This window comes from Girardinichthys multiradiatus, chromosome 4 (genome assembly GCF_021462225.1).
Source record: "Girardinichthys multiradiatus isolate DD_20200921_A chromosome 4, DD_fGirMul_XY1, whole genome shotgun sequence".
Classification (NCBI taxonomy): Eukaryota; Metazoa; Chordata; class Actinopteri; order Cyprinodontiformes; family Goodeidae; genus Girardinichthys; species Girardinichthys multiradiatus.
Window position 1 is genome coordinate 36603578 of NC_061797.1, and position 19406 is coordinate 36622983.

General features: G+C 40.5%; 2 protein-coding genes across 3 annotated transcripts; one reads left to right on the plus strand and one right to left on the minus strand.

Moving 5' to 3' along the window:
* Positions 1 to 182: 182 nt before the first annotated feature.
* On the minus strand, positions 183 to 4741 carry pdcd2 (programmed cell death 2). 2 transcript variants are annotated; one of them, XM_047363277.1, is made up of 8 exons: positions 4420 to 4741; positions 2829 to 2937; positions 2617 to 2673; positions 2222 to 2410; positions 1961 to 2128; positions 1769 to 1869; positions 1578 to 1691; positions 183 to 710 (listed from the first exon to the last, which is right to left on the minus strand). In XM_047363277.1, exons 1-8 carry the CDS (start codon positions 4597 to 4599, stop codon positions 531 to 533), a joined length of 1098 nt encoding a protein of 365 aa, XP_047219233.1. In that variant the 5' UTR covers positions 4600 to 4741; the 3' UTR covers positions 183 to 530. The 2 variants fall into 2 exon arrangements, with proteins under 2 accessions (XP_047219233.1, XP_047219231.1); XM_047363275.1 differs by having other exon boundaries at positions 2617 to 2706.
* A 3897-nt stretch (positions 4742 to 8638) lies between these two features.
* Positions 8639 to 16062, plus strand: rhoua (ras homolog family member Ua). Its single transcript, XM_047363279.1, has 4 exons — positions 8639 to 9197; positions 9691 to 9749; positions 12742 to 12930; positions 14375 to 16062. Exons 1-4 carry the CDS (start codon positions 8924 to 8926, stop codon positions 14657 to 14659), a joined length of 807 nt encoding a protein of 268 aa, XP_047219235.1. The 5' UTR covers positions 8639 to 8923; the 3' UTR covers positions 14660 to 16062.
* The last annotated feature ends 3344 nt before the right edge of the window (positions 16063 to 19406 follow it).

A 19406-nucleotide genomic window follows, 5' to 3' on the forward strand; every position in this document is an offset into this window, starting at 1 on the left:
TCAGATTTTTTGGCTTTTTGTCACAATTAATTTCCTAAGATTAAACTTTATTTTGTTATATTTACCATTCGTTAAATTTAGTTTTCAAATTCTTTCATTTAATTTTGGAAGGCTATCCAAACCAGCCTAGCCTTATATAAGATTAGAATCCCCCTCTTTAAATGCTGAATAAATTAGACACATTTTGATGTTTTTCGGAGGTTTTACTAACCACATCCATGTCTGGTTACTGTCTGGCCTGTAGATTTAATACATCACTTAAACAGAACATGTTTCATCTATCTGGATTCCCTCAAGTGAAAGAAATGTAGTCAGCCATAAACAAGAACATGTTTACAGTTAATGTAGAGTGGCTTTACTTTTCATTATCACTTCCTGTGCAGTTAAAAAAACTTTTTCATCAGCAGTGGGTGAGGATTTCTTCATGTGGTCACTTTTTATATTAGGAAACCCAGAGGTCCAACTCTTACTAAACAACTTCAGTTCATTTGAGCACTTTTGCTCGTGCAACTATGACCAACAAAGCTGGACTAAGTCTCTTTATCCTGCGTCTGTCGATCTGAGCTGAAGTCCTGTTTCCAGATGAACTCCGAGCAGTACTGGTTTCCATGGTTGCAGCTGACCGAGCAGGTGTAAACCACCACGGTCCCCCAGTCGATGCTCGCTCCTATTGAGTCCACGCAGAGACTGTTTAACAGCTGGGGCATCACCTGCAGAAACAAACACAAGAGATAAACACATCTTCTGAGCTCCAGCAAACTCAGTGCCTTCTGAAAGTTTTCACACTGCTTGAGGATTTTCACAATTTCACATGTTACAACCACAAACTAAAGAATTTTCTTGGGATTTTATGTGAAAGTCCAACACCAAGTAGAGAATTTGTATCTCGCCATCCTGAGTCAACACATGGCACCACCTCCTATTGCTGAAATTCTTTTTGGGGTATGTCTCTACCAGCTCTGCATATCTAACCACTGAAATTCTTTGCACATTTTTTTTTAAAACAACTCAAACTCAGTCAGATTGGACAGAGTCTGAACAGCAATTTTCAAGTCATGCCAGAGAATTTAAGATCTGGACTTTGACAAAGCCACTCGAACACACAAATATACCATGATCCTCTGTTTTGGGTCAGTCTCCTGCTGGAAAGTAAATGCTCCAGTCTTAAATATTGAACACTCTCTTACATGTTTGCCCTGTATTTTATTCAAAGCCATCAACTGTGACCTGCTTCCCTGTCCTTGCCTGAAAAAATCATCCCCACAGCATGATGGTGCCGACCTCATGTTTCACACTGGAGTTGGTGTGCTTATTGTGATTGACAAGTGTCAGTTTTTAGCCAAAACATACTGTTTGCCCATCTTTGTTTGCCTTCATGATGCTGTTTGTTCTCTACCAAACCTCTGAGGCCTTCAAAGAACATCTGTATTTATACTCAGATTAAATTACAAACAGTTGGGTTGGATTTATTTTGGGGTGTCTGAGTAAAGGGGGCTGGGTACAAACAACTACAAATGCAACACAACTGCACAGAAACGTGCGTGTAAAGCTCTTCAGAATGCTGAAGACACCATTACCTGTAACTCAAACGTCCTCTCGGCGCCGCAGGTGCATGATGGGATTTCCTCCTCTGATGGGACATGATTAGAAGAGACCCACAGGGGACAACCTCTTCGACTGTAACGTATCACCTGGACGTGAAAAACTCACTGTCAGACGGACACACAGAGGGAAACAGCTGTATAGTGTTTACCGGTTGATTTAGTACCTGGTGCGGCTCTGAGGCGATCTTCTTCTTAAAACGCTGGAACACTTTGTCGTCTTCAGTCTCGTGCAAAGCCATCTCCTCCAAGTCTGCCTCTGCCAGTGCTAACAAGCAGCAGACAATTATTCGCACATACGTAGTGTCATATAATCGAATGATCAGTTTTTTGTTGTTTCAAACATTATTAAAACGTACTGTCAGCTGAGGAAGGGCCATCAGTACTTCTCTGCACGCTGCCCTGTTCTCCTCCTCCTTTGCTCTCTGCATCTTCTCCATCCTCCCACTCCTTCCCTTCCTCTTCAGGCTCAATCACAAGCTCAGACTCGGGGAAGAGAAGGGGAGAGGCAGCAACAGTGGGAGCCTCTACATTCAGAGAGAAAGAGACACAGCAGAGAGACTGAATCTTCCGGAGTCCAGGGTGGGGGGTCAGTTCTGGCCTGCTGGGTCGAGCTGTACCTGCGCTGAGGCACTCCTTTTTGTGGGAGTGTTTCCAGTGGACAGTCTGGTGGTGCCTACCGCAGTAGGTCACAGTGTGGCAGCGGGAGCAGGCCTTGTTTCCAGGGCAACCACACACCCAGCACAGTTTGACTCCAGAGATGGATAAGACATTGTGGTCTTCTTCAGAGACGCTTTGTGGTTCATCATCTGGATAAAATGGAGATAACTATTCCAGATGAGGAGCTTTCTACAGGCATATGATGAAAATGTATTTTGGCAGGACCTCCGCATCACTGGTAAATGTTACCTTCTGCACTTTTGACCTTTAAAAGTCAAAGTCCAGCAAAGGTAAACTGTGTTTTCTAACTAGATCATGAAAACTCAAAGAATCTTTCAAACACACAGGTACAAACCTGGAGGAGGGTCATAGGAGTAGAACTCATTCTTCCTGGGGAGCTGACTTCTGAAAACTGATGTGAAGAAAATCAACCAAGAAGCTTGGACTTGCACAGAACAAACCAACAGTGACATGGAAAGAAAGTCAGCAACAAAAGTACCAACTTGATAAAAGTGGATCACATGACAAGTTAGAGAATAGAAACGTCATAATGAAAGTACCAGGTACCTTTCATGCAGCGACTGTCGTTGTGTGAGTAGCACTCAGGAGTTCTGCAGCAGAACAGGAAGAGGGTTCTGTGAAAACTTCTGTCCTGACCTGAAATTGGTGCATACACCTGCCGCAGAAACACACACAGAGTTCATCACCAACCTGTAAAGTTCAACTTTATAGAGACAGAAGCCGTAGATGAACATATCACTGAGTTTAGACAGATTTGATGCATCCTTGTATTGTTTACTGCTGCATCTTAATAAATTAGACCATCATCAAAAGTTTCATTCTGTAATTCAATTAAAAAAATGAAAGAGCGATATATTTCAACAGTTGATTTCAATTTAATTTGATGATTATGTCTTACATCTAATGAAAACTCCAAAAAATCTGTTTCTTAGAAGATTAATATATTACATAAAACTAATACAAAAGATTTTTAACATAGAAATATTGGCCTCTTAAAAAGTGCGTCCATGTACTGCACAGTATACACTATGCACCTAGTACATGGTCGGGGCTCCATTTGCATGAATTACTGCATCAAGGCAGCAACGGATGGAGGCAATCAGCCTGTAGCTCTGCTGAGGTGTTAAGGAAGTCCAGGTTGCTTTAATAGTGGCATTCAGCTCGTCTGCATTGTTGGGTCTGGTGACCTTCATCCTTCTATTGAAAATAGTTTGCAGCTTCTCTATGGGGTTTGGGTCAGGACAGTTTGGCTAATGGCCAATCAATGGTCAATTGAGCACACTCATATTGTGGTCACTAAACCTGTTATTGGTCATTTTTACAGTGTGGGCAGGTGTTGTTTCCTGCTGGAAAATGGAATATGCATCTTTATAAAGCTTCCCAGCAGAGGGTAACATGAAGTGCGGTGACGTTTTCAGGCACTGGATTCTGTGCCTTTCCACTCCTTCACACTCTGGGACCTTGATTTCCAATTAAAATTCAAAATCGACTTTCGAAGAATACAAAATTATTTTGGACTACTGACAGTCCAAACTTAAAAAAAAAAATTTAGTCCAGGTAGTATGCTTCTTAAATGTTTTCTTGTCCAGGAGTGGCTCAATACGATGAATGTGACAGTCATAACTCTTGCCCTGGATACATTTGTGTATCCAGCTGCAGTCCGTACCTTGTGAATCTCCCCAATACTCTTTAATGGCCTTTGCTTTATAATCTCTCAATACTACACTTTTTCCTTCCACTTAACTTTCTGTTAATATGCTTCTGTAGTCAGCTTCTTTAGCAATAACTTTGTGGTTTATCCTCCATTATCATTAAAATGAACAGAAATAAATACTTGACATCTATCACTGTTTGTACTGAATCTTTATAATAAAAGTTTCAATTTTTGAATTATGATGTACTCGTATAAGTCGTTTTAGACTCTTTTGAGATACAAAGTAGAATGCAGTGAGACTACAGTCTATGAAGAAGAAAATATCAACTTGTCCGTTTCTGAGCTAAGCTGGAGTCTGGTCTCTGTCTGTTTTATAGTATTATGTTTAGATCAATCACAATGCTTTATTAAATCGAACCTAACTGTGTCTGATACTTAGATAATTAAGGGGTCCGGGCAGTCCCAACTCCTCCACTGACCGACCTGCAGCAGGAAGACCATGGGCAGCCCGCATTTCTCACACTCCAGATCGAACTGGGAGGGTAGGCCCGTCTGGCTGAGCCACGCCGGCTTCCCTCCGACCTTGCTCGGGAACTGCGCGGACCGAAGCCACCACGGTTCGGCCTCCTCAAGGAAACCCAGAACCACCTCAACAGATGACATTTTTTAATCAGAACTTCAAAACAAAAATAGTCCACTGACTCCAAAGAGATGAAAAAACGTCTTCTTCTTTTAATTTCACAACCGCAACGCATGCTTATACAGCTGCGTAAGTTCTCCGTGAGGAAACATTAGCAGCTGTTTAGTTCCGCTGTGAACGGTTGAATTCGTATTGTCCGCTAGATGGCGCCGTTGCTCAACTTAGTTTATTAAAAACGTTTACAAGCATTATTAACACACTATTTCAAATGCAATTAGTGTTACAGTAGAGGTATAAATTAGCTAAATTCACTAAAATACTGTACATTTACTGAGGCGCAACTGTATTTGAATTTGGAAAAATAAAATAAATAAACTAGGGCAGGTTTTATGTGAAATTCCCTAGTAAGGCTTTTATCTCTTCATGCTAGGCATTTTGTAATAGATTTAAATGCAGCAAATAAACAGTAGCTGAAAGCCAAGCTTTTAGGGCAAAATATGAGAAAAAAGGGACCTAAGAAGGGCACCAAACTTTATTGATAATATACTATATATAATTTCTTCATTTAGGAATTACTTTATTAAGATAAGATAAGATGAGAAAGACTTTAATGTGCAGTGCAATCAAAGAAGAACAAGGTAAATGTGCAAAAACAAGTAGTAATAATAGAATAAAATAAAATAGTGGAGGTGACTGTGCTAAAGTGACAATGATTTATAACTATAAACAATAGAACTGAACAGTCTCACAGCAGTGGGGATGAAGGACTTGCGGTAGCGCTCATTCCTGCACTGAGGGTGTCTCAGTCTGCCACTGAAAGAGCTGCTCAGCTCCTTTACAGTCCGGTGCTGTGGATGAGAGGTTATGTCCATGATGGATGTGCGCTTGTCTAACATCCTCCTCTCACCCACCACCTCCACAGAGTCAAGTGGACAACCCAGGACAAAGCTAGCTCTCCTAACCAGCTTGTTCCGTTTCTTCCTGTCCTGCTCTGTGCTGCCTGGGGCCCAGTAGACAACAGCGTAGAGGATGGCGGAGGTTACCACAGAGTCATAAAAAGTCCTGAGCAAAGGCCTGCACACTCCGAAGGACCTCAGTCTCCTCAGAAGATGGAGGCAACTCTGGCCCTTCTTGTACATCGTTGGTGGTATGGGACCAGTCCAGCATATTGTTGAGGTATATTGTTTATTGTTGAACACGCAGGTACTTACTGATGTTTACTGGTGAGTGAGGTGGTGGCCTTCTTCCTAAAGAATTGTACTTCTTACCTGAAGTGTATGTTATCTGTAGACCCAAAACTGGTTTATCCCTTCAGTTGAAGCCTTTTTTGTCTGAAAAATGTATTGGTCAGAGTCAAGTGGATTAACAACAAAAATAAAAATTCTTTAAAACAAGCCAGTAACAGTACTAACAATTAAAGTGGTTTGGTTTGAAGTATTTTAACAAAAATATTCTCTGGGTAATTGTCAGGTTGGTGGACTGAATTAAAATGCACATAAAAGCAGCCAGAGTCCAAGGAACAGTACTGCTAAGGTAAATTTACAAAATGTTTTTATTTTGTGTACCAGAAACCCAGTATTTTCAAGTGTCCTGATAGAGTTATGAGCGATGCAAAGCAAAGCCATACATGTAACAGAAAAGCTAAAAATGTTTGTATAAAATGACAGCAGATTTCAAACAAATGTAGTAAAAAAACTGAAGAAAGTTAAAGGAATTTTAATAAAAAAAAACTGTAGGTGCTTCAACCGTTGACAACTGAATCACACACTAGAATATAGCAGGAAAACCTTCAGACCTAAACTTTGCCCAAACCCTAAACCAGCATCTCACTAGTAATATGTAAATGACTGAAACTGAAACAAAGGTTAGGATTAGTTCTTTATCCTTATATAAATATATAAATAAATACTTTTGTCCTCATGAAAAACTGCCACAATTCAACACAGGGAAAAATCTGAAAATGATTTACAGATCCCTTTTACTGCCACTACTCATTAAAATACTGTGTTTATTGTTGAGCAGGTAAAATTTAAATAAAACATTCTATACATTTTTGTGTGAGTTTCATCTTATAAAGATGTGAATTATTCACACTCAAAAAAAACTGTTTAGTCTCTGAACCTGTAGAAGATCTCACTTATTTTTTTAAAATAATACTTTAGTTACAATTAAGCATCTGTTTTATGAAAATTCAACCATTTCTAGGCTGGGATTGAATTAAATAATAATTATTAATAGATTATTTTCTGGTGGGGAGAGATAAAATACTTGTTCAAATATGCACTTGTATTAAATGATACTCAACAAGTATGTACTTAATACATTTTTACTACATTCCTTTTCCAGTTTTAATTTCATAAATTACAGTTTTAATAATAGATTCAGATTGTTATTAGACTTTAATTAATGTTGGCACTTAACAAATACAGGTCCTTCTCAAAAAATTAGCATATTGTGATAAAGTTCATTATTTTCCATAATGTCATGATGAAAATTTAACATTCATATATTTTAGATTCATTGCACACTAACTGAAATATTTCATGTCTTTTATTGTCTTAATACAGATGATTTTGGCATACAGCTCATGAAAACCCAAAACTCCTATCTCACAAAATTAGCATATCATTAAAAGGGTCTCTAAACAAGCTATGAACCTAATCATCTGAATCAACGAGTTAACTCTAAACACCTGCAAAAGATTCCTGAGGCCTTTAAAACTTCCAGCCTGGTTCATCACTCAAAACCCCAATCATGGGTAAGACTGCCGACCTGACTGCTGTCCAGAAGGCCACTATTGACGCCCTCAAGCAAGAAGGTAAGACACAGAAAGAAATTTCTGAACGAATAGGCTGTTCCCAGAGTGCTGTATCAAGGCACCTCAGTGGGAAGTCTGTGGGAAGGAAAAAGTGTGTCAGAAAACGCTGCACAACAAGAAGAGGTGACCGGACCCTGAGGAAGATTGTGGAGAAGGGCCGATTCCAGACCTTGGGGGACCTGCGGAAGCAGTAGACTGAGTCTGGAGTAGAAACATCCAGAGCCACCGTGCACAGGCGTGTGCAGGAATTGGGCTACAGGTGCCGCATTCCCCAGACCTGGGCTACAGAGAAACAGCACTGGACGTTGCTCAGTGGTCCAAAGTACTTTTTTCGGATGAAAGCAAATTCTGCATGTCATTCAGAAATCAAGGTGCCAGAGTCTGGAGGAAGACTGGGAGAAGGAAATGCCAAAATGCCAGAAGTCCAGTGTCAAGTACCCACAGTCAGTGATGGTCTGGGGTGCCGTGTCAGCTGCTGGTGTTGGTCCACTGTGTTTTATCAAGGGCAGGGTCAATGCAGCTAGCTATCAGGAGATTTTGGAGCACTTCATGCTTCCATCTGCTGAAAAGCTTTATGGAGATGAAGATTTCACTTTTCAGCACGACCTGGTACCTGCTCACAGTGCCAAAACCACTGGTAAATGGTTTACTGACCATGGTATCACTGTGCTCAATTGGCCTGCCAACTCTCCTGACCTGAACCCCATAGAGAATCTGTGGGATATTGTGAAAAGAACGTTGAGAGACTCAAGACCCAACACTCTGGATGAGCTAAAGGCCGCTTTCGAAGCATCCTGGGCCTCCATAAGACCTCAGCAGTGCCACAGGCTGATTGCCTCCATGCCACACCGCATTGAAGCAGTCATTTCTGCAAAAGGATTCCCGACCAAGTATTGAGTGCATAACTGTACATGATTATTTGAAGGTTGACGTTTTTTGTATTAAAAACACTTTTCTTTTATTGGTCGGATGAAATATGTTAATTTTGTGAGATAGGAATTTTGGGTTTTCTGTCAAAATCATCCGTATTAAGACAATAAAAGACCTGAAATATTTCAGTTAGTGTGCAATTAATTTAAAATATATGAATGTTAAATTTTCATCATTACATTATAGAAAATAATGAACTTTATAACAATATGCTAATTTTTTGAGAAGGACCTGTAGTCTACCTGAGGTCCTTCCCAGCAGAGTAAATGGGAGTACACACACACACACACAAAGTGATGTCACGGAGGGGGAGTTTGGTTTGGGACGGGTTTGACCGTCGGACGCCTGGACGGACACTCACACTGTAACTGAAAGGATAATTAAATCTCCGCTCTTTTAATCCGGACTTTGCGGTTAATAACTCATCAAACAGTTTTCAGCTCTGGACTCTGCTGAGAGAGAAGTTCTGATTGTGTTGATGTTTTACCCATGGAAACTGTTAGGAAGCGGACAGCTTATTGTCAGTAGACCCTGTGGAGGAAAAGAATGGACCGAGTGAAAACTGACCCAACGAAGGAGGACTGATCCCCACCACCTCCATGTCCCCCTCCTCTCCGTGCCAGGTGTCCAGAAGGCGAGAAGAGGGCTACAAGCCGACATCGGTGTCCCCCGCTCCTCCAGTCCCGCCGCGCAGGGTCCGGAGCCGGGACGGGGGCTCCGGAGGGAGGATGCGGCGGGCTGCAGCTCCAGAGAGGCGGGTGAAGTGTGTGCTGGTGGGGGACGGAGCTGTGGGGAAAACCAGCCTGGTGGTCAGCTACACCACCAATGGTTACCCCACCGAGTACGTTCCGACTGCGTTTGACAACTTCTCAGGTAAAGGATGGAGAGAACACTTTATTATCTAATCTAATCTAATCTAATCTAATCTAATCTAATCTAATCTAATCTAATCTAATCTAATCTAATTATGTTTAAATGATTTCGCTCTTTCATTTTGCTGCAATTTTTATTCCATAAAGAGCATCTATTGTAGTAATCAACATCTCATTGTCTCTGTAAATATAAATGTGGTAACATTTAAATATAAACAATTCAATTCAGTTTTATTTACATAGCGCCACTTCACAACACATGTCGTCTCAAGGCACTTCACAAAAGTCAGGTACATACATTCCAATTAATCCTAACCATTGAACATTGCAGTCAGAGTTAGTTATTTATTCAAACAATATCTTTATGAAATATTTGACAGGATCATGTGGAAATCTTCATAGAAATTTTCAATCTAAAAGCAAGGCCAACTGTGGCATGAGTGCTTCTGAGATTATAATGATCGTTATAATGATTTCTGTGTGTTTTTGCATAGCGGTGGTATCGGTGGATGGGCAGCCAGTAAAACTGCAGCTCTGTGACACAGCTGGACAGGTCAGTGCAAACACATGCAGTGTCTCGCAGAAATATTCACACCCCATGAACGTGTTCACATTTTGTGTTGTTGCAGCCTCAAACGCTAATGTATTTTATTATGTGACAGACCAGCAAAAAGTGTGGTGCTATAAAATGGAAGGAAAATTACACATGGTTTAAAAAATATTTTTCCAAATGAAAATCTGAAAAGTGAGACATGCATTTGAATCCAGCCCTACTGAGCCAAGAATTTGTGGAGGCAACTTTTGATGCGATAAAAGCAGTCTTTTTGGATTCCTTTGCACATCATGAGATGAAAAGTTTTGCACAGTCTTTTTCACAAAATAGATTGGATAGAGAACATCAGTAAACAGCTATGTTCTCAGTTAATTTTAGGTTTGGACTTTCACTAGGCCATTCAAACACATTAATATGCTTTGATCTAACCATTTGGTAATATCTTTAGTTGGGTCTTTATGCTCATTGTCCTGCTGGAAGGTGAACGTCCACTTGACAGCTGCAGTATTTAATGCTTGTTTTATATATGTGCTAAACTTTATTGGTTTGTTTGGAAGTTATTCTTTCTTTACAGTTTACATGGCATCAAGTTTTGCTTTTTCCTTTTCATGTTTTCAATCTTTTCTAAGACTTGATGCTGTGCAGCAATACAGGATATGCATGACCTATAAGGGAAGGGATAATGCAGCAAAGGTCCCTGTCTGGAGTTGAAATAGGACACTGTGAGGTTGTGTATTCGAATGGTTTTCCCCCTCTAGTTACAAGTTTTAATCAATTTTTACTGGTGTAAAGCTCCTAAAGCAAGTAAACAGAGTTTCATTGATTTAAAGTAAAGCAGAGTTCTACAAAGTGAACTTAGTTCTTGTCCAGGAAGCTGTGAGTCTGATGGGTCTTTGCTTGGAAAAACAACCCCATGTAGACAGGAAGTGATGTAATTTTCTCCACAGCTGCAGCAGATGATTGTCTTTTAAAGATAGTAAAAGATCCATATCATGTGGGACAAGCTGCTTCAGGTTAGAGGTTATGAAACCACAGTTCTCGGCTGAAAGAAATTGAGATATGCCTGGCATGCTGAGCATCACATTTTTGATAAGAGAAACAGATACTTTGTAAACCCATGATGGAATGAGCATAGTTGTAGAAGTAAAAAATGTTTAATCTATCAACATGTAAATACAAGACGTATGCACGGAAATAAAGAAGAAATCTGTTTTCTAATCACAAATATAATGTCAGATATGAAGCAGGGATTACAGGGTAGAGGAGGAAGAGTTTTTTTTTTTGGATAAAATCCAGAGAGATAGTGAGGAGAAATGTTCATATTTAATCATCTATCAATAAAAGGGATCATGCTGTGGCTATGGACTAAATATTTATGTCTATCTTAAAGTTCAATATCTTTGCAAAAATGTTCACACAATATTGGACGTTTTCACATTTTGTCAGGTTACACCTACAAACATTGGTGTATTTTATTGGACCAACACAAAGTAGTGGATAATTGTGACATGAAAGAAAAATCATACATAGTTTAAAAAATAGTTAGTGTGTGCGTGGTTGTTTGTGTGTTGCCCTGTGATGGACTGGCAACCTGTCCAGGGTGTACCCCGCCTCTCGCCCATAGATTGCTGGAGATAGGCACCAGCTCCCCCGCAACCCACTATGGAATAAGCGGTAGAAAATCACTTACTGACTGATTGACTGACTGAGTTTAAAAAATATTTATGCATCTTAAAATCTGAAAAATGTGCCATGCATTTAAATTTAGTCACCTTTACTCTGATTTTCCTAAATAAAATCCAGTCCAATCTATCAGGAGTCTCCAAATTAGTAAATAGAGTTCACCTTTGTGTAAAATGCAGCTGTTCTATGAAGGGCTCAGGGATTTTTTAGTGAACATTAGCAAACAAACAACACCATGGAGACAAAGGAACACAGTAAACAGGTGAGAGTTGAAGTTGTGGGGGGGTTTAAATCAGGGTTAGGTTAGAAAACAACACACCAATCTTTTAACATTTCCCAGAGCTCAAATAATCTCATCATCTAAAATTGGAAAGAATATGGCACGACTACAAACTGACCAAGACATGTCCGTCAAACTAAACCGACATACCGGGCAAGAAGAAGTTATTCAGAGGACCTGTCAGAGTATCAGCCCCGGGCAACTCTGGAGGAGCAGAAATCCAAAGCTCAGTTAGAAGAATTTGCTGACAGATTCTGTTCGTCCTGCACTCCTCTAATCTGAGTAGCAAGAGGAAGCCATCGTTGAAAGAAAACCATTGGAAGTCCTGTTTGCAGTTTGCCACAAGCCATGTAAGGGACGCAGCAAACATATGGACGAAGGTGCTTTTGTCAGATGGAATCAAAACACCCTTAACATACTATCTCAATAGTGATACATGGTGGTGGCAGCATCATTATATGGGGATGCTCCTTTTCAGTAGGGACAAAGATCCTGGTCAAAGTTGATGAAAAGATAGATGGAGCTTATCCGAGAGTTGCAAACGTCTTAAGAGTGGTGTGAAGGTTCACCTTCCAGCTGGACAACGACCCTAAAACATACAGCCAGAGGTACAATGGAATAGTTTAGTTCAAACCATGTGTCAGAAAGTTTAGAATCTGTTGAATCTCCATTCAATGTGAGAAAATTTGAACTATTTTGCAAAAAGAATAGGCAACAAATCAATCTCTAGATGTGCAAAGCTTACAAAGTGTTGACTCAAGCTGGCTTAATACAAATGCACAGCACAGTTTTCAGAGTTTTATTTCCACTTCACATTCATACCCTATTTTATGTTGGGTTATCAAATAAAATCTCAATAAAATACATATAAAAAAGTGGTTTTAATTTCACAAAAATACATAACTAAAAGCCTTATGCTGAATTTGGTCTGAATCCCAGTTTCCATGAACAAATGTCCAGATGATTCATGAACCCAAGAATTGGTTTTGTTTACTTTCTCTGATGCTCTCTCACTCTCCTTCCCTCTAGGATGAGTTTGATAGGCTCCGTCCGCTGTGTTACACCAGTGCAGACGTGTTCATGCTGTGTTTCAGCGTCGTCAGTCCTGCCTCCTTCCAGAACGTTCCAGAAAAATGGGTCCCCGAGATCCGGAAACATGCCCCCTTCGCTCCCCTTGTCCTTGTGGGGACGCAGTGTGACCTCAGAGAAGATGTCAAGGTGTGGAGTTTTACTCAAAGGCAGACAAAGACAAATAAATATTGCTTCTCATGCTATTATATTCATATCAGGACGTTAACAGGCAGAAGGGAACTGGGAGCCTTCCTGGAGTTGCAAAACTCCAATAAATGGGATTATGTGGAAACCTAGTAAAGATATTTTAGGTAAATCCATCTAAAAGTTGAGTTTACTTGTGCTGAGACAATCTACCTCTGTTATTTGGACTGTTTATCATCTTTAGATGAAACCTCTTGGGAATTGTCTTCCTTTCCATGAAGATAACCCACAGTTTGATAAAATACTTTGTTTTGCTGTAACTCTGCTTCTGAGAAGTAGTTTATAGGGGCATCAAGTGCTGACGAGCAGCAAAAAGACCGAAATGTTAGGGTTGAAGATACTGCCAGACAGCAAATAATGTCTTAATAATGTAAATTATCCAGGTCTGATGAGAAAGTGATGGGAATGGTCCCTCAGGGCAGTGGACAGTACCTAGATGATTTACCCTTGAGCTTCTTCTGCTCTGAGGGCCTGTCCAAGGGGTTTAATTTAAAAGTGAAAGGGCAGAATTTAAAGCTACACTTCCTGCCATCTATTAGTCAACAGCATTGGTTATTACACATCTGTGTTTCTCATGATGTCAGACATGTCATCATGTTCAACTATGTGGAAAACACAGGTTACAGTAAGCACTTAAAATCTACTGGTGATGCTATAAAGGGATGTGAGTCAGTTCACTGTGCATGCCCTTCCTGTTACTCTCTAACTCAGCTGTAAAACCTAAGCTGGCAGCTTCATGCTTTAATTGTTCTGTGTGGGAAGTTCAGAGCATTTTTTTAAATAGCTTTCATTAAAAAGGTCACCATAGTGTGTTTTTCTCTCCAGTATTTTCGCCAATGTAGTTTTCAGTGAAAAGTTATTATAGCCCTTACGTTTTTCACATTTTGTCATGTTACAAAAACAAACGTCATGCATTTCATTGGGACTTTATGTATTAAACCATATTCTTCTTCTAAGCCTATTCTTAGTAATAGCTCAAGTTCGAAGGTCAGCATCTGTATAGATCTACCTTCATTTCTCGCCCCTCTGTCCCAGTCTTCTGCTGCCTCTGGCGGATTTTCATTTAGGATTGTCCTGTAATTAGCTCCATCCAACGTCCCTGCTGAAGAAAATCATTTAGCATCCTGCTGCCAGCACCATGTTTCAGCGTGGGAATAGTGTTTTCAGGGCCTGCAATGTTAGTTTTCAGCCACACATAGCATTTTGCCTGGAGGTCAAAAAAATTAAATTTGGTCTTAGCTGACCAGAGAACGTTCTTCCACATGTTTGCTGTGTCACCTACATGGTTTGTGACAAACTGTTCTAATGTGACAAAATGTGGAAAAATTCAGGGAGTGGGGACACTTTTGCAAGGCGCTGCATGATAATCGATGTCGACTTCTTCCAGGTGCTCATCGACCTGGCTAAGTACAGAGAGCGGCCCGTGGACCCCGCAGATGCCCGGGACTGTGCGATGGAGATTGGAGCTGTGGCCTACATGGAGTGCTCCTCTCTGACCCAAAAGAATTTAAAAGAAGTTTTCGATACAGCCATCCTGGCCAGCCTGCAGAAGTACAGCTCATGGAAGCACTCGAGAGGCAAACAGAAGCATCGAAAAAAGCAGAGGCAGACGCCGGATAAGATGAAGAGTCTGTCAAAGTCATGGTGGAAGAGGTACTGCTGTGTGGCCTAGAGTGGATCTGGGATTGGATCCTGCTCTTAACGGATTCTGAACAAAAACCTTTTTTATATATATAAATGAAACAATTCAAGACCTTACCTGGAAGATGGAATGGAACTGAGTAAGACTTTTACAGTTGTAAAATGTTTTTATTCATACGATTCATGAGATTTACTACTGAGCTTCTAGTATGAGCCCCATGCAGGGTTCTCCTGGTGTTGATCACTTAAAGTGGTGGTATACACCAGTTTTGTTCTGGGACCAGTAAAAGATGTGACTGAGTTTAATCCGGGTTGCTTTGCTCTGGATTCCAGGTTTAAAAATAGCAAAAAAACATCTTAGCCTGTGATAAATTTATCCTGCCTTTTTATGTATCCTGGAGGAAAACTGGACACTTTGTTGAATATAATTATTATAATCGATGATCTAAATTTAACAACACACTGTCAGTCGACTGTCTAAATGGTTCCCAACTCTGGTTTTAAATAAGATTGGAAAGAGCTGCTCAATGAAAGGAGCTGCCCTCAGACCAGACTGCCATTTAGGATTTTATGAACCAGACATGATCACCAGATGAACATAAACTCAAAACAAGTCCGGTTTGAAGTTAATTTCACAGCCGGTGAACTAGAACCATTGTTATTCTGATGAAAGGACTAACCACTTGCTGATCTTACATGTTCAGTTTAATATTTTTCACTCATTGAATCAAGCCCGGATCAGCTTTTGTTTTGGTTTTACACAGAACACTTCATACCAAATTTAAGCTTTAATTTTTTATTAAGCTCAAATCATATCTAATCTTGATACGAACCCATGCACATTTTTTGTCCCATGGGATAACACAAACTGTGGTTGCTTTGATCAAAACTGAGAGCTCCAAACAACCCACATTCTTTATGTCCTGAGAACATTAAAAACAGATCATTTTTCCTGTAGTAGCAAGCAACCAATTTCATGTGTCTGTTGGTAGGTAATTTATCACCCTTTCCTCTCAAACACAGCAGGACTAACAGCGAACTCGGAGCGGTACCGGTTTGGGTTAGTTATCTCTAAAAGATGTTGTTGAGGATATGAATCACTGTCTTGGTCTTGCTTGAACTTAATTAGACTCGAGAACATTAAGCCGCTGCTGAGCTCAGTAAGGTATTCGAGTGAGAGCCCCTTTTGACATGAAAATTAAGAAATCTAGCCTGAAACTGAGGATCATTGTTAGTTACTGACATATTGATCTAAACCATCCCATTGTAACTCTGGCTGTGTGTTTAGTGTCTCTTGATGAGAGGTGAACCCCCTCTGCAAGTATTCAGTCTTTTGCAGCCTCTAACTGATTTTCTTTCAGGATTGCCATGTATTTAGCTCCACCAATCTTTCTACCAACTCCCTGTTGAATAAAAGCATCGGCACAGCATGAAGCTGCCACCACCATATTTAATCATGGGGATGGGGTTTTCAGAGGGATGTGCATTATTACTTTCTGCTACACACACAATATGTTTTGCATTTAGACCAAAAAAAGCTCCAGGTTTGGTTTCACCTAACCATAGTACCTTCTTCCATATGTTTGTTGTGCTCCCTTCATGGTTTGTAGCAAACTGCAAACTGAACATCTTATGAATTTCTTTTAACAATGATTTTCTTTTTGCCACTCTATCATAAAGGACAGATTAATGAATTGCACAATCATTATGTTGTCAATAGACTCTCCCACCTGAGCTGTGGAGCTCTGTCCCATGTTCCCTGGGTTTTCTCTTATGTGGGCTTTAATACTGGGACTCAGCTGGTTATAACAGAGTGATGAATGGTCTGTGGTCAGTCATGAAAAAATAGATAAGTTAATTGATTTCATTAAGGTATTTTTTTTTGGATACTGTGGCTTGTCGGAAGTATTTATTTTTAATTGAAGTTAGTCGGAGGCGCTAAAAATCTAATAAATGGAATCAGTTTTTTTTCTTTTGTTGCAGCAAAGTGAGATTTAAAGAAGGTTTTGGTAATTTTCCAGACGTTTCTGAAACATCTTCACCCTGTTTTTGGACAATCAATCAACCAAATCAGTTTCAGGTCAAATTTTTAAATGAAATTGATAGATTCATGGATCTTTCTTTGGGATCTACATTGGATTTGTGTGGAAATTTAAAATAAGTGAAAAGTGAAGAGTCTCTGACAGATCTTCTTAACCCTCTAATGTCCTTCTCAGCTCCTTTGCTAGGCACCCTTATCTGTCATATTGCAGCTGGAGAACAAAGCTTAGGTACCAACACACCTTTAAATGTTTTGAGGATCCCGATCCTATGAGACAACCCTTAAACAATCCTTCCACCTTACTCTAAAATTTCCACTTGGTTGTTGAAAGTAAAAGTTTTTGGTCTGGAACTCACTGGAGCTGCGTTGAAGTTGTTTCTGATGCAACTCAATGGCTTCACTGTGTCCATGTTTCACTGCTGATAGCAAATGCTTTGTTGCATGGGGAAAAAGCATAATAGGTTATTTGTCTTGTGGAGTTAAGTGGGCTAAAGGTCACACACTCTTATGATAGCTGGCATTTCCTGTGCCAAGTTTAACAGTAGTCAGTTTTGTATTTTATTCATTTTGGTTTAAACGTCTTAGCAGAACAGTGGTTTTAAATACGTTTTTCTGTTTTGCCTTTAAGTGTTAGTCAGCAGAAAACTCCCACTTCCATTTTAAAAGAACTTGAAGATGAATTGCTCATGTTTTGGTTTGTGATATCAGACACGTTTTTTATGCTGTAACCACATAGATTGTGCGTCATTTGATCACCACAGCATCTACTCTGATCCCAGGTGATATTTAAGGAATGCAACGCTGGCACGGCCTCGCTTGTGACGCCAACGTTTGAGGCTGCGTTATCAAAGGTTTGACAGTTTCACTTGGTTTGACTTCTTCTCAGGTGATTGATGCACCACGCTGTTGGAGTTGGATCACAGATAACGGGCTTTGTAACGTAGAGCAGATGGTTATCTGAATGTGAAGACAGTAAACAGACGTGATTAATGTTTGGTTTGTGTTTTGTTGAAAGTTAAGTATAAAAATTCTTTGTTGCTTTTGTTGAGGTTTGTAGACCCGTGTGAGATCTAAAACTTCTGTGACTTTGATTTATCGGGCGATGGGACAGGTCTCCGCAGTACGCTGGTGCTGCTAGATTTGTGACTCAGATACAAGGCGTCAGCCAGCTGGTGTTTGGTCTCATTGGATGTGATGTGAAGATACACACACATCATCTGTTTCATTCCACAAAATGAAACAGTCCATTTACACATCTATACATTGAATAATCCTCAATAACTTCAGACTCTTCTGTGAGTTTAAACAAAAACAGATACCTAATCTGAGGTTTTAGCAGCTGATGCACACTTCATAGGGGACACCAGCTGAGAGCTTCTCTCAGAAAATCAACCCACCCTGTGTGAACCACCACTTTGTTTTCATTGGTCAGAAACAGAAACAGATGCTCACACGTCACTCTTTGTTAACCTGCAGACTTCAGTGATATGAGAATGTGTTTGTACAGGTCTGTTATACTCTGAGAAATAAAGAATATTTGTCATAACGATGTGCTGTGGTATGTTGGTACCAAGACTCTTTCAGAGTTGAAACTGGGAAAGGTAATGTCATTTTCATCACAGTTTTGACCCACATACAGAAAACACTGAAGTAAAGTTTAACGTGTTGTTATCGTCAGCAAAGTAATCAGGGACGAGAACTGGAGACGCCAACTGTACGGGAAGAAAGGAGAAGGGACTGGTGAATAAACGTACAGTGTATATGGTAACTGATTAAAGTGATCTGAGAAATGGCTTACTAAATTGCTGTTGCTTGAACCACCAGGGGTAGAGAGATTCAGAGTCTTAGCTTGCGAAGTGAGGTTGCTCAGTTGTCTCCACAGCTGCTGGTTTGGTGCAAACCAGATGAAGCACAGATGCCGATGTTTGCGAAGGAGGGATGAACAGGGTATGCTTATGCCTTGGTCCTGGGGGTGGGGGAAGCGAGAAGCCGCCAGCTTGATCCGTGTCCAAAAGGTACAGACGGTAGGCAGAGAAATCCACAAGAAGGTTGATCCAATACTCAGTAGATGATTATCCAGATTGTTCAGAGGATCTCCGGAACAAAGTCAGGACTTAGCAAAGTAAACAAAGAAGAATCACAAGGGATCCAAGGTTTTATCTGGGACACATGGAACGTAGGGTGTATGCGAAGGCTTGTAGGGAAACGGAGGCGAACTGCAGAGGGACTGATCACGGCCTCAATCTCATAAGGTCCTATGAAACGGGGTGAGAGTTTTCATAGACTTAGTGGTACATCACGTGCAGATAACCAAACCTTTTGGCCAGGCTGATATTCCGGGGCAGGTCGGCGTCTTCGATCAGTGAAGCGCTTGTTCTGTTCTGCGGTTCGTTGGAGGATTTGGATGGTGGAGTTCCAGATGGATTTGCAGCGATGTATGTGTTGGTGGACCGAGGAAACTGTGATGTTTGTCTCATCAGCAGAAAACAAAGGCGGCTGGTAACCAAGGGATGCTTCGAAGGGTGAACATCCTGTAGCAGAGGAAACATGAGAATTTAACACATATTCAACCCATGGTAGGTATGAGCAACAGTCTGTTGGGTTAGTAGAAGTGAGACAGCGTAGAGTGGATTCTAGTTGTTGGTTGAGTCTCTCAGTTTGCCCATTGGATTGAGGTTGATAGCCGGAGGTTAACGAAACCTTAGCTCCCAAAGTTAAGCAGAACTGCTTCCAGACC